The following is a 13,327-nucleotide window of genomic DNA, read 5'->3' on the forward strand; positions in this document are numbered from 1 at the left end:
TCTTGAAATATAATCCATTTTTTTTCAACATGAAAGGACCTTTCATACAGAGAGTTAGTTATTTGCTCTTATTTGGATTTGCATAAGCATTTTTCTTTTTAAAAAGGAAGTTACCATCCTCTACTGCTTCTCCATCCCGACACCAAAAAACAACAACAAAAATGCAGTGATTTTCTTGCAAAGATTAAGGACAGAAGTGTGAATGGTTTTGTTCACTTTGCCTTATGACATGTTTAGTTTGGATGTTAAAAAATGATCTGGGGAAAACACTTCTGATCCTGTGGCTGCAGAGACACGTACAACACAGGCCAAGTTCTCGCAGAAGAAATTATTTCAGGTCTTACAGATGAAGGCATGAAAGAGTCTGTTGACATGAATGAGATCAGGCGACTCCATCTGGAGCAGAGATGTGAGACCTCTAGAGATCCTCCTCACCAGGAAAAAACCTGGATCTAGTCCATGTGGACCCTGCCAGCCACACTTCATAAAGAAAAAATTAAATTTCTTTTCACACGGCAGCTACTGTGAGCATCAGATTGTGGAATTTATGAAAAGAGAATGTTTTGCTTCTTTTTTCTTTTTTTTCTCACACACACACAAAAAAGATCTGAATCATTAGATGTTGGCTCTGGGAGATCTTATGCCTCTGGTCTCAGACATCAAAGAGGACGCTCCCCCCTCAGCGTATGGATTTTCTCTAGTGGAGATGGTAGGAATGAGCGCCCTCGTGTTTCCTGAAGCACCAAGGACTTGCTACTAGAATTGAAATGCTCTGACTTCCGGGAAGCTGATGATCAGGGGACCGAGGTCCAGGACTGGTGCAGTCTGGAGTGTGGCTGCGGGAGGCAGGCGTGAGCAGGCGAAAAAGATCAGGCGCCAGTGAAGGAGAGGCATGAGGACCTGGTAGGCATGTGCCTGCTCTGGTGGCCACGTTAGGGCTTACAGCACTGCCCCATTTGCATAAATCCACGATGTCTCAGGACTGGATGCCTGCCCCTCTCGGCTGCTTCTTGAGGGATGATGATAAGAGTCCTCGACTGGGAGACGGAGCTTGGGTTTGTTTGAGTCCTCTCTGCCACCTGCTGTCTTGTGGTCTGGTGCACACAGAGCTTCTCTGGAGCTCAATTTCCCCATCTGTGAAATGAGAATGAAAAGCTCTCTCACAAGGTGGTGAGGATGTGACAAAAGGCTATGCAAAGGTGCCCACCTTCTAGAAGGTGTTCATCTGTGTCACCTCCTTCTTCTCCAGGTTGTTCTTTGGCTAGTCATCTCACCAACCAGCACGACAGAGTGCTCTCCTCAGCTGGAGGAGGCCCAGGGTGCTGGGAGAAAGTTCTGGCAAGGCGAACCCAGGGGAAGAACCCAGAGAGCCAGGAAGGGGTGTGGGAAGAGGCGGATTACACACTGGAACAACTGAGGAGTGTGAGGTCACTCAGGGAGCAGGCCTTGGTCCCCCTCTTAGGAGGGAAAGGAGCAAGGGTGTGGAATCCAGGCTAGCTGCCATTAAATGGAGTGCTTGCCATTCATAGATTGTGTGACCCTGGAAGGATGATCCAACCTTTCAGAATCCTAATGTATTCATGGGAAAATTTAGCACGCCCCCCATTTCTGTCTCTGTACCTTCCTCTTGACCTCTCTCTCAGTTGCTGTGAGGATCCAATGATAACTGAGATCATTCCTGCTGCACATCCAGCACGGTGCTTGGGCAGAGTGCCCCCTCCACCCTGTTACCTCCTCCCACTGCTCTGAGAGTGGCATTAGTCCAGACACTTGCTAAACAGAGCTTACCCAATACAGATCAGTGCCCCTCCCCTGCTTCCAGACAGGCTCCAGAGCTGGTCAAGTTTCCTCCTGAGGGAGTGAGAATGGAAGTGGGCGATAAATTGCCTCGTTTCACTCGGAGACCGTTTCCCAGTTCTCTTGCACTACCGCTGCACCCTAGAGGGTGTTTACCCGCGCTCAGGCGGAAGGTGGTAGAAAATAGATCCTTTGATGGTTTTGTGGAAACATCTTGGGAGCCAGGGGAATGCAGGCCAACTTAGTCATCCTGTGTGAAACTACAATCAGGAGGCGATGTTTATCTTGCCCAACCAGACCCTGCGCTAAAATAGATAGTACAATTAGATGTCCTTGGAAAATACAGATTGTGGTTTCTCTGCTTTGTAAAGGATCCACAAGTAGTCATCAACATGCTGGAGACGGCCAGGGGAACAGGTCTGGGGTCCAAGTAGGAGATGATTGTGGCCACGATGGGTGGAGAATGGTGTAGTTACGTGGCCTGGATTAGAGGCTTCGTGCTGGCACCCTGGAGAACTTTCTGAAAGGATGGAAATGTTTTCTGTGCTCTCGGACAGAGCAGCCACGTATTTGAAAGGTGCCTTGTATGACTGAGTCGTCGAATTTTTGGTTTCCTTCAATTTAAAGTATTTAAATTTGTATTTAAATAGCCACATACAGTTAGTGGGTACCATACTTGACAACACAGCATGATACAGATTTTAGCACCCCATAAGCAACTGCTTCCAAATAGGCGTGTGTGGTAGGGTGTCGTTTCCAGCTCTCCCAGGGCAGCTTCATGTTACCACAGAGGTGCTGCTGCCCACTGGGGTGTGAAACTAGGCGGAGCAGATTAGGACTTTGCTCATTGGAAGGATAAATAGAACTGGGGATTTTGGGAGGAGCAGACCGGTGGGTGCAGAGCAGGCCCTGGGTCAGCACTGGAACCTCAGCAGGGAGTGACTTTGGTCCTCCTCTACAAGAAAGAGATCCTGAAAGAGTGCTAGTTGGGTCCTTACAACCTGGCTGTCACCTTTTACTCTTCTTCCTCCTCCTCCTCCTCCTTCTTCTTCTTCATCTTTTTTTTTTTTTTTGGCATTGGGGATTGAATCCAGGGGTGCTTTACCCTGAAATACTTCCTGGTCCTTTTTATTTTTTAATTTTTAGTACTGGGGTTCGAACTCAGGAGCACTTAACCACTGAACCACATCCCCAGCCATTTTTATTTTTTATTTTGAGAGAGGGTCTCACCAAGTTGCTTAGGGCCTTGCTAAATTGCTGAGGCTGTCTTTGAACTTGTGATCCGCCTGCCTCAGCCTCCCAAATTGCTGGGATTACAGGAGTGCACCACCATGCTTGGCTTCCATTTCCTTTAAAAAAATTTTTTTTTGTAGTTATAGATGGACAGCATGCCTTTATTTTATTTGTTTATTTTTATATGGTACTAAGGATCAAACCCAGTGCCTCACATGTTAGGCAAGCGCTCTGCCACTGAGCCCCAGCCCCAGCCCCCCACCTCCTTCTTTTGATTTCTATCTCTCCTTTCTACTTCTAAGCCCTCAGGAGACATCCTCCAGTTGGGTCAAGCCCCCATTCAGATAAAGTTCCCAGTTCATTCCATGAAGGTGAAAAATTGCCTCATTTCTTTCTACTGCCCTGAAGCAGAAAGCATTCCCTTCCCCTCTCCTGCACAGATCAGGGACAGGTTACTGAGGTAAAAATTGCTCAACTCATTGAAGGCCCACGGCCTAAATGCTGGCTCTGCCGAGGATTCACTCAGTGTTCCTGCGAATGATTTGCCCTGTCTGGGCCTGCATCTCTCCCTCTGTAAAATGGCTGTGATGCTGACATTCCACGATGAAAGTAGATCCAGTGGAAGTGATTATGTGAGAGGCTTCATCATCCAGGTGGTGAGGTCATTGAGAACAGGAATGGGTTAACCCAAGGAGTTCCCAGTTGGCAGCCTGTAGTGGGAGAGGTCCCCAAAGCCAGAGGCCTTCCAAATTCCCTCACCTGCTCCTGGAAGCTGCCTTCTCCAACCCTAAGAATCAGACAGAGGAGAGCCTCTGACCCCTCAGGCCAACTGCTTCAGAGGCCTGTCTATTGCCCACACTGGATTCTGTAGTTCCTGGACCTGCTTGGTTCAAATCAAGGAATTCTGGCTGGTAACCTAATTTCAGATAAACAGAGGAATCCTATGCCTAAAAAACAAGTCTCTCTTGAGAGTCTGAACTGGGAAGTGGAATGACAAAGGAGCACTGGACTGGGAATCAGGTGACTCTGTTCCAGGCTTCACAGAGTGTGGCTGTGGGCATTCCATCCACGTTATACCTTTCTCCTCTTTAAAATGGAGAAATACTTGGGTACTGTGATCCCAGTGACTCCGGAAGCTGAGGCAAGAAGACCACAAGTTCAAAGCCAGTCTTAGTAACTTAGCGAGACCCTGTCTCTAAATAAAAAATGAAAAGGACTGGAGATGTAGCTCAATGGTAAAGTGTTCTGGGTTCCATCCTCAGAACCAAAGTAAATAGATAAATAGAAAAATGTTTAAAATAAATAAAGCGGGGAATAACCAGCCCTACTGGCTTTGCTACCTGCTCTGAGAGCCACAAGTATTCCAAGGTTGTGTGCACTGTTTGTATAAAACACTGTGCAAGTGCCAAGTTCACGTCCCCTCCCTCACAGCATCTGCATAGTCATAAAGGAAGGAAGGGCACACCACCAAGTCCTCCCGGCCTCACTGTGGAGAGGGTGCTGTGAAACTGGAAGATGCAAAATCACTCCTGAACTGTTTTAAGGATTAGGCAGAAATGTTAATGGCAACAGATGGTTTGTTCCCTCCAGGAGGATTTAGGCTTCAGAGGAGTGTTTCTCTGCTGGCCTCGGCTCCCACTTAGGCTCAGGAAGTGGCCACAGCCCTTTCTCATTTAATCAGAGAGCAAGGCCTCCATTTCTGCCCAAGGTTAGGGATCTGGCTGGGAAACACTGGAAGCTGAATCATGTCCTGGGAAGATCACCATATGACAAGAATATCCTGTAAGAAGGTGGACTCAAACCTAAGGGGTAGAAATGAAGAGCTGAAAATGCAGCTGAGAACGCTGTTTCTTCATGGGGATCCTGAGTGGAAGTGGAAGAATCTGAAATTAGTGGAAGTGGAGCATTTGGAGACCCTCCAGGTCCTTGGACCATGAGAGAGAGCCATGTGGTCCAGGTGACCACTGGGAGTCTTCCACATCGAATGTTCCAGGGAACACGGAAAATGAATGAAGAGAGGCCAACCCAAGTATTGCTCCAGAAATTATCAAGGTTTCTCCTCCTGATCCTTGACAGCAAGGTGGTCATTCTTGGAAAAGGGGGAAACCTGGTGCTGCTGCTGCCTGGAGTGTGTACAGTCTCAGCAACACTAGAGTGCAGAGCTGGTTAGATACAGAAAATGAAAAACCCCAAGATGGCGTGACCTGGGAAAAGGGAGTGAGAAAGAAAGCCATACATTGATAGCTTTCATCTCTTTCAAGATAAATCCTTTTCAGATGCTGGCCACTAGTGGGGAGAAAGTGTTTCAGCAAACCTAGAATGAGAGTCTCTAGGAAACATAGTCTCTTCCAAGATAAATCCTCTCCAGGTGCTGACCACTGGCCCCCAACCCCAAAACCCAAATCCCTGAGTGCCAAACTAACATGCTCACTAAATCACCTCTCAGTGTAACCTATATAAGCCCAAACTCCTCCTTTGGCCAGTGGCTCATTTTCCACCAGGGGAATGGGTCCATTGGAGGTGTAATCCCATTTCTGGATAAAAAGCTGAGATGATCCATAAAGTTTGCATCCGGCCTGGTCTTTTTGTGCTAACAGAGCTGAAGAAACCCAGGGAACAGTGTGGAGGGAGTTTCTGAGCCTTGCACACTAGGGACCCAGGATGCACTCACCTCTGAAGGGGGACTGGGCTCTGGTCACTAGGAAGAGTGTCTTGCTCTTGCTCTGTCGCTCCTGGCGGACATGGTAGCCCAGCTTATTGCAGCGGCCCTTCTTGCAGCTCAGGCACAGACCCTGGCTAAAGCTGTCCATGTCGCTGCACTGGTAGGCTGTGCTCTGCATGTGATCGTGCAGCAAGGAGTCGATGAAGAGGTGCACCGACCGCTCATGGGCACACTTTATGGTCTGGGCAATGGCTGGAACGTAGGGCAAGTAGAACATTATCATCTCCAAACCCCAAGTGCCTCTCAATTCAAAGGTCATCTTGTTTCTCGGCCAACAGGAGATTACTGGTAGCACCCTGCAGCCGTAGGGGTGGGTTTGCTAAGGTTGGCCCCCTAACAACAGCAGGATGGAAGAACTGACAAACATTAAAGGAAGTAGACCCTTTCGGTCATTTAGTGTCAGGGAAAAATCCTAGGCACACAGTAGGTGTTTTCATGTGAACCCACATCACTAGGAAAAGTCAAATTAAGAAAGCAGAGTAGTGTGATTCATTTTAGAGATATTTCTCAAATGGTTAAAAATGCCCAAGTGTAGGGGCCTGGAGTGGGTTAGTTGGATCAGGTTGTACGGGCGCTCGCTCTCTCTCTCTCTCTCTCTCTCTCTCTCTCTCTCTCTCTCTCTCTTTGATTAAAACTTTATGGTGATACATAGTAGTAGGGTTCATTCTGACAAACTCAAATATGCATGGAAATCAATTCCAGTTCAAGATCCCCCCTTTTCCTTCCACCTTTTTCCTCCCATCCTCCCTCTCCTCTCCTTTTCTCCTGCCTCTACTCTACTGGACTGCCTCTTCTCTTAATAAAGGTAGATCAGTGAGGCACTTCTGTGACTGAAGCCTTCCTTATAATGCCTGCCTCATGTCCCAAAGTGGCCACTGCATCCCTTGGGTCTGTGAAGCCAGCAGTGGGACTGGATTAAGAAGAATGTGCCATGGCAGGACATTGTGATGCAGGCCTGTAAATGTTGTTGGGGGTCCATCTCAGCTACTTGGGAGGCTGAGGCAGGAGGATCATGGGTTTGAGGCTAAGCATCAGCAACTTAGTGAAACCCCATCTCAAAAAAAAAAAAAAAAAAAAAAAAAAGGAGGGGCTTGGGGGATGTATCTCAGTGGTAAAGCATGTGCCTAGCATGAGGCCCTGGGTTTTATCCCCAGCATGGAAAAAAAAAAAAAAAAAAAAAAAAAGATATGTCCCAGTCACTAGGACTAATCAGGTCTAACTCTCCCAAAGCCAACTTACTATAGTTTTATCTTCCATGAATTTTTTTTTTGAACATAGAAATAACAATCTTTATTCAGAAAAATAGTTACCAAAATCTCAATAAATCAACAGCAACCCCTCGTTAAAGCATCCATTGAGCATCCAATTAAATAATGGAATTGTCTACTGAACCTCTAAGATCATAGGCTGAATTGACCTCAACAGGATTTATCTGCTTTTTTTGGGCTGTTAACTATCAGTCAGTCATAGGTTGGGAGGAATCTATTAAAAATTATAAGAGGTTCTTCCATGAATTTTGACCTTAAAAAAAAAAAATACCACTCCAAATCTCAACCTATCTTGTAGTGAATTATTCTCAAACTATTCTCAAGGAATGTTAAGGAACCACCACAAGACATAAAGTACCTAATATGAAGGTAGAGCACCAGTGAATTTGCCACAAGCTGTTTCCCCAAGCATTTCAAGGCCGAACACCAAGACCCTTCATCTCAGCTTTGGGTCACCAATGGCTGCATTGGTTGAGCACCTACCAGGAGGCAGGTCGAGCTGCTGCCTTCCACTAATCCACTCCCTGCACCCTGGGGCTTCTGCTGTCCATGGGAATACTGAGCCTCAAAGACATTCACAGCTTGCTATAGTGGCGCACACCTGTCATCCCAGCTTCTCAGGAGGCTGAGGCAGGAAGATAGACAAGTTCTAGGCCAGCTGGGGCAACTTAGTGAGACCCTGTCTCAAAATAAAATTAAAAGGCCTGGGGAGGTAGCTCAGTGGTAGAGCACTTGCCTAGTATGTGCGAGGCCCTGGATTCAATCCCCAGCACCAGGGGAGGAGTATTGGGGGGAAGGCATTCATTAACTCATGAAGCTCACCCAGCCAGGAGGTGGTGAGGGTGGGGAAGACAATTATCAGGTTACACTCTGTTCAGGAGTGGCTGGGAGAACTGCCCTGGAATGGGAACACTTTCCAACATAGGGTTGAAGAAAACTGAGTCCCCCTTCAAAGTCCTGCAAGCTGTGTACATATGCTTGCTTGTATCATTTTGAAGTTTAGCACAAAAGAGCAAATGGCAGTGATTGGCCAGAGATGTGTTTACCAGGCAAGTAGTTACTACACAGTAGCCTGTGGTCTGTTTTGAGCTCGGAGAGGGTGGCAGTGTGGGAGGAGGGTTGGGCCATCAGCAAGAACCACTGGTGGGTGGTGACCAGGGAGATGGAAGCAATGATAAGGGGAAGTTCCCAAAAGGCTCTCTGAGGCATGGGCGGGTGGAAGGCTGGGAGTTCAGCCAAGGACATGATGTGGAGTGTGAAGGTCATGCTGGTATGTGAGAGGCCAGCGTGGTGATGTAATCCTGAGAGCGGGGCATTCAGCTCAGTTTTGGATGACTGGGGTGGGTGGAAGGTGGGGGGCTCCAGTTGGCTTGGAATGAGTCGGCATGTTTTAATCAGGATGTTTTATAGTAAGGAGAAATGTGGAATGCCTGTGGAAGGCGTGGTCCCTGCTCACAGTTTTGTGCTCTGATCCTGTGCATGTTATTCATGTGCATGTTAATGTTTGGGTTTTGGGATCTGAGACAGAAGTGGGATGACAACCCAGAAAAAGTCAGATAAATTCAGTTTCTGCACTGAGGTGAAGGGTGTAACAACAGATTTGCAACTGGATTTCACACTGGAAGAATCTCAGCACTGTCCTTGGGATCCACTGATCAAGGTGGGTGAAGAGTTATTCTCACTCTTGTGTGACCAAGGATCAGAATGCCAAGACCTATTAAAATAGAGTCTCCTGTGGAAGTCCCCAGAGTGAGGAAACTTCCTGAGAAGAAGGAATATCCAGCAGCTTCAGGACTCAACTTTCAGAAGGGCTGGTACCCCTGAAAAGGCTTTGCTGGGGCATAGTGGGCAGGCGTAAGAGGTTGGGCTTCCTGATGGTGTCCCTCTGCTCATCCTCAGGGACCATCAGCCCTTGCCCACTCCCACAGGCCTTCTCTCTGATTGGACTTGGTGATCATAAACCCTGGCCCCAACCCTGACTGAGCTCTGCCCCGAGTCCCACAGGTTTGGTAGATGTCCTTGGGTTCCAGAGGCCCCTGGGGGTGTGGGAAGCAGGTCAGTGCTCTCGGCCTCTTTCTCACCATTTAAGCCATGCTGTACAATGTGTTTGTAGAGTTCTAGGAAGTGGCAGCCGGGCTGGAAGGAGCCTCCATTGGGGTAGAAGTCATAGTGTGCCACGGGCTGTTTGATGCCCACGCTCAGGCCCATGTGCTCCCGGGTAAAGGTGTGAATGGCGTCCACGAAATTGGCGTCATCTGGAGAAAGGCGGTCACTGGGGGACGTTCCTTCAAACAAAGGGCCCGCAGCATCCAGCCCTAAGGGGAAAGCAAGGGTAAGGTCAGGAGGAGAAATGTACTTTTTATTTGTTTGATATTATACATTTATGAGCTAGCAGGAAGAAGAGAAACCCAGGGTATAATCTTTCTCCAGAAAATTTTACCATAACCTTTCTGCAATAAAACCACAGTAATTCATGGTGCTGAAAATTAGACACAGGCTGGGCATTACCTGGTGGGGAAGAGGTTTGCGGAGACTATCCAATGGTAGAGACAAGGTTATAAGGGAATGCTTGATTTATTTAAGCAAATCAATTTTGAGTACCTCTCAAGCTACTTTCAAGCACATTTGTTTGCTTGAAAAAAACCTATGTGCTCATTACATATGGTTTGAACCTACCCATCAAAGAAAGAATTTATTTGCTGGATGTTGTCAATAATTTCCTAAACAAGCTGGCTTTTCTCCTACACTAATGTCATCTCGCTGGAATGTCCAGAACAGCCTTAGGACATCACTGTTCTAGGGTGAAAATGTTCTGAGCGAAGCTCTGGTCCACAAGTGACAGATGTTTTGTGTGAGACTAGCAGCAGCTCCTGGATGGCTGACTGGAGAGTGTCCATGCATTCAAGTGTTTTTCCAGCTTTCTTTCCGCTGCCTTCTCTGGAGACCTTTGATGTCCCCCATCAGCCCTGGCTTCTATCCTTTACTAGGGGGAAGGGACTGATACTGGGCTCTGAGAACACCTGCTCTCCATCGTCACCCACAGACTCCCTTTTTCTCTGCAGCTGACTGTAAGATGACAGCAGTGCAGTGAGCTCTCGGGCTGCCTCTGGTCAGGCAGGCCTGGCTAATCACGCCGGATGTGACCCCAACACCATCCAGAATGGAGAGGGCTGGGGGCTCAGGCCTGGGGCCACCTTGCTGAATTCAAACTCAGCCTTCTGGTCCTGCTTCCACAGTCAGGGCCAGGCCTCCCATTACCAGCACAATGGAGAAAAAGAGGAAAAGGATGAGGAGATGAGTTCTCATAATGACGCGTATTCAGTTTCAATGTCTGACATTTATTCTTTTTCATGTTAAAATAGTTTTTATAAAGGAGTGGTAATTGTAGAAAAGTAGTTGTTTTAAAAACTATTGTTACTTGATAAAAGAAAGTCATAATGTCCCTGTTTTTCATCTAAAATTGTTTGTTTTAGCCTGCTGGGTCTTGATGGCTGAGTTAGGTAGGCAGGATAGGCCTGGTTGGATGAGTGGTGGGCACAGAGAACACCATATGCAGAGGTCAGAGGCACAAGAGGTCACCAAGTGTTTGTAGAGAAAAATCCAGGGTTATGGACGCCTAGAGTTCCAGAAAGGAGATGGCAGGAGGAGAAGCTGGAGAGCTCTGGGGACATGACACTAAGGACCTGGCTCGTGCCTCCTGGATTTCTCTGTAGGTGTCCAGTGGGTTGCAGAGACTTTGCTGGGGAGCAATCTGGCCAAGTGTGTGCTTTTTGGAATCCAGGCAGTGTGAGTGGCAGGGTGAGGTCAATGTCAGGGGCGACTGTACACATGCAGCTCTTCCTGAGCACTAGGGCCATTTATGAGTGGTGTGGAGTTTGGGGTGAGATATTTGGTACAGACTCCCTCCTTCAACTCCAGTGGGGTCCAGAGTAAGGCCCATGTATTTCACAAGTTTGCAGAAACTGAGGCACTAATGTAGCTGGTGTGTTACAGCAAATTAAGCTGTATTTGTCATTCCCTAACTTGTCTGCATTGGACTTCTTAAACTATAGATTAAAAAATAAGCCTGTCTTGCTGCAAAAGTATACTGAAAGTCCTGTTTCTAGTCCTATTTGGCACATCTATGAGACGCATTCATTCGAGGAAAGGTAATAGGAATGGAGGTCATAATTTGCTCTGAATTCTCTCTTGGAATAGCAGCAATTCATGACAGTGGTCATGTCTGAGAGAGCATTATGAGTCCTCCCATGAACTGGAACCTGTCAGGGAAGAAGTCGGGTGTTTTGATGATGAGACTGTGAAGAAGCAGGGACTATGGCGAGTGAGTCATGAGGAATGGTTACCTGTAATTCTTCCAATCTTGTGCCTTCCACCAATGTAGCTGCCTGCAAATCCTGAGACGTGAGCACCCAGGCTGTACCCAATTAGGTGAACATTACTTCGAGAAAGCTGAACAGATTCCTGGAAGATAGCAGCAAGATCCTTGCAAGAGGCGAAGCTTTGCCTACCTGGGTGGGTCCATCTTGGTCTGAGAACCTACCCTGTGCTTTGTACCTGCTCACAAATGAGGAGGTACAACTGAAGCTGGTTTCTCACCTCAAGGCCTCTGTCCTCTAGATGGCTGGCCCTCCTTTCTGGTCAGGTGCCTGGGACTCTGCATGTGGCTGGTGCCTCCCACCTGTCTATCTTTACTTGGCCATTAATGCTCTACAGAAGTGACTGCACTCATCTGGGTGGGGACTGATGGTTTCCAGGGTGCATTTAAATCCCTTAACACCCCCAAAAGGGTGAGCGTAAAAGGGGTAGTGGGTGGAGAGTGGGGAGATAAAGTCTCTACAGAATAGGGAATCAAGTGGGGCATCAGAGGGAGGCGTGGGGTCTGGCCTTAGTCCTGTGAGCTTAGCACTCGGGGATGTCCACCTGGGTTGCTGTTGGAGATCAGCTTCAGGAGGGCGGGGCTTACCTCCAGCCACCGGATAAGAGCGGCGACCTCCTGGCCCACGATTCGAGTGTTGCGCACTGCGAAGGCGTAGTGGCGGTGAGCCAGGGTGATCCAGTCTGCCACCCCGACATTCACCGGCTGGGCTGGCCGGGACTTGAGCGCGGCCGCCATCTGCCAGATCCAGCTTTCCAGCATGCCGTCCACCTGAGTGGCCCACAGATGGTTAAACTCGCTTGAGGACCGAGGGAGGGCCGTGCTAGGACCCCTTCTCCTCGCTTCCCCGCGTCCTTCTCCAGCTCTTGTATAATGCTAGATCCCTTTTTTAAAAAAGCATTTACCTTTTTGTTGTAAATGGACACAATATCTTTTTTAATTTATGTATTTATTTTTCTGTGGTGCTGAGAATCGAACACAGTGCTGCACATGTGCTAGGCAAGCGCTCCACCACTGAGCCACAACTCCAGCCCTGGATTATTTTTTCCAAGAGAGAGGTCTAGACACAGGGCTTCTCAGCCTGGGTGCCAGAGCGGTCTTTGTTGTGGGGACTATCCTGTATGTTGGTTAGTAGCATCCCTGGTCCACCAACTACAATGCCAGCAGCATCTTCTACCCCAGGTTTTACAAACCAAAAACATCTCCAGACTTTGCCAGATATTCCCCACCTGAGAAACACTGTCTTAACTTTCCCTTTTGGCCCCTGAGTCCTTGAACAATGGAAAAGTCTGTATAAATCAGGTCCCAAAATCTGACCTGTCCTTGGAGGTCAGTTCCAGATCACCCCCGCTTGCAGGCTGCTTTAGTGCACCTCTGAATCCCCAGTTGGCTCTACCCTGCTGGCAGCCTTCTGCTGGCTTTGGTGGGACCAGCAGGGGCATAGAGAATTGTCCTGTGTATGCACCTTGTTCAGGCACCAGTCTGCAGGGTGCTCCGAAAGCATTCACAGAGCAAGGCATTTGCATTTTGTCTTGAAGGATAACCAGGATTTCAGTGGGAGGGAAGAGGTGTGCCAGTGGGTGTGGTAGCAGCTGGGGTAAGGGTGTTCCAGGCAGAAGAAACATCACAGAATCATGAAAGGGCAGTGTGGTATGTCTAGGGGTGGGAGAAGATCTGGGTGAGTTGAAGGCCAGACTGCAGGAGGTGAAGCTGGAGGGTTCTGCTGTGGCCTTGCATGTCCTATGGGGAGAAGATGTAGTTATTTATTTATTTATATTTATATTGGGGATTGAACCCAGGTGTGCTTTACCACTGAGCTATAGCCTCAGCCCTTTTTATTTTGAGACCAGGTTTGTCTAAATTGCTTAGGCCTTCATTAAGTTGCTGAGGCTGACCTTGTGATTCTCCCACCTCAGTCTTCTGAGTTCCTGG

At 48.0% G+C, this 13,327-nt stretch overlaps 1 protein-coding gene across 1 annotated transcript in view; it reads right to left on the reverse strand.

The window, feature by feature from the left end:
- Lipc (lipase C, hepatic type) overlaps positions 1 to 13,327 on the reverse strand; it is a 130,896-nt gene that overhangs the window by 11,610 nt on the left and 105,959 nt on the right. Inside the window, 4 exon segments of the mRNA XM_047534180.1 lie at positions 5,702 to 5,944; positions 9,102 to 9,335; positions 11,364 to 11,481; positions 11,984 to 12,166. Of these exon segments, the coding sequence (XP_047390136.1) occupies positions 5,702 to 5,944; positions 9,102 to 9,335; positions 11,364 to 11,481; positions 11,984 to 12,166 (778 nt within the window).

The sequence above is a fragment of the Sciurus carolinensis genome, chromosome 2 (assembly GCF_902686445.1).
Source record: "Sciurus carolinensis chromosome 2, mSciCar1.2, whole genome shotgun sequence".
NCBI classification, from domain to species: Eukaryota; Metazoa; Chordata; class Mammalia; order Rodentia; family Sciuridae; genus Sciurus; species Sciurus carolinensis.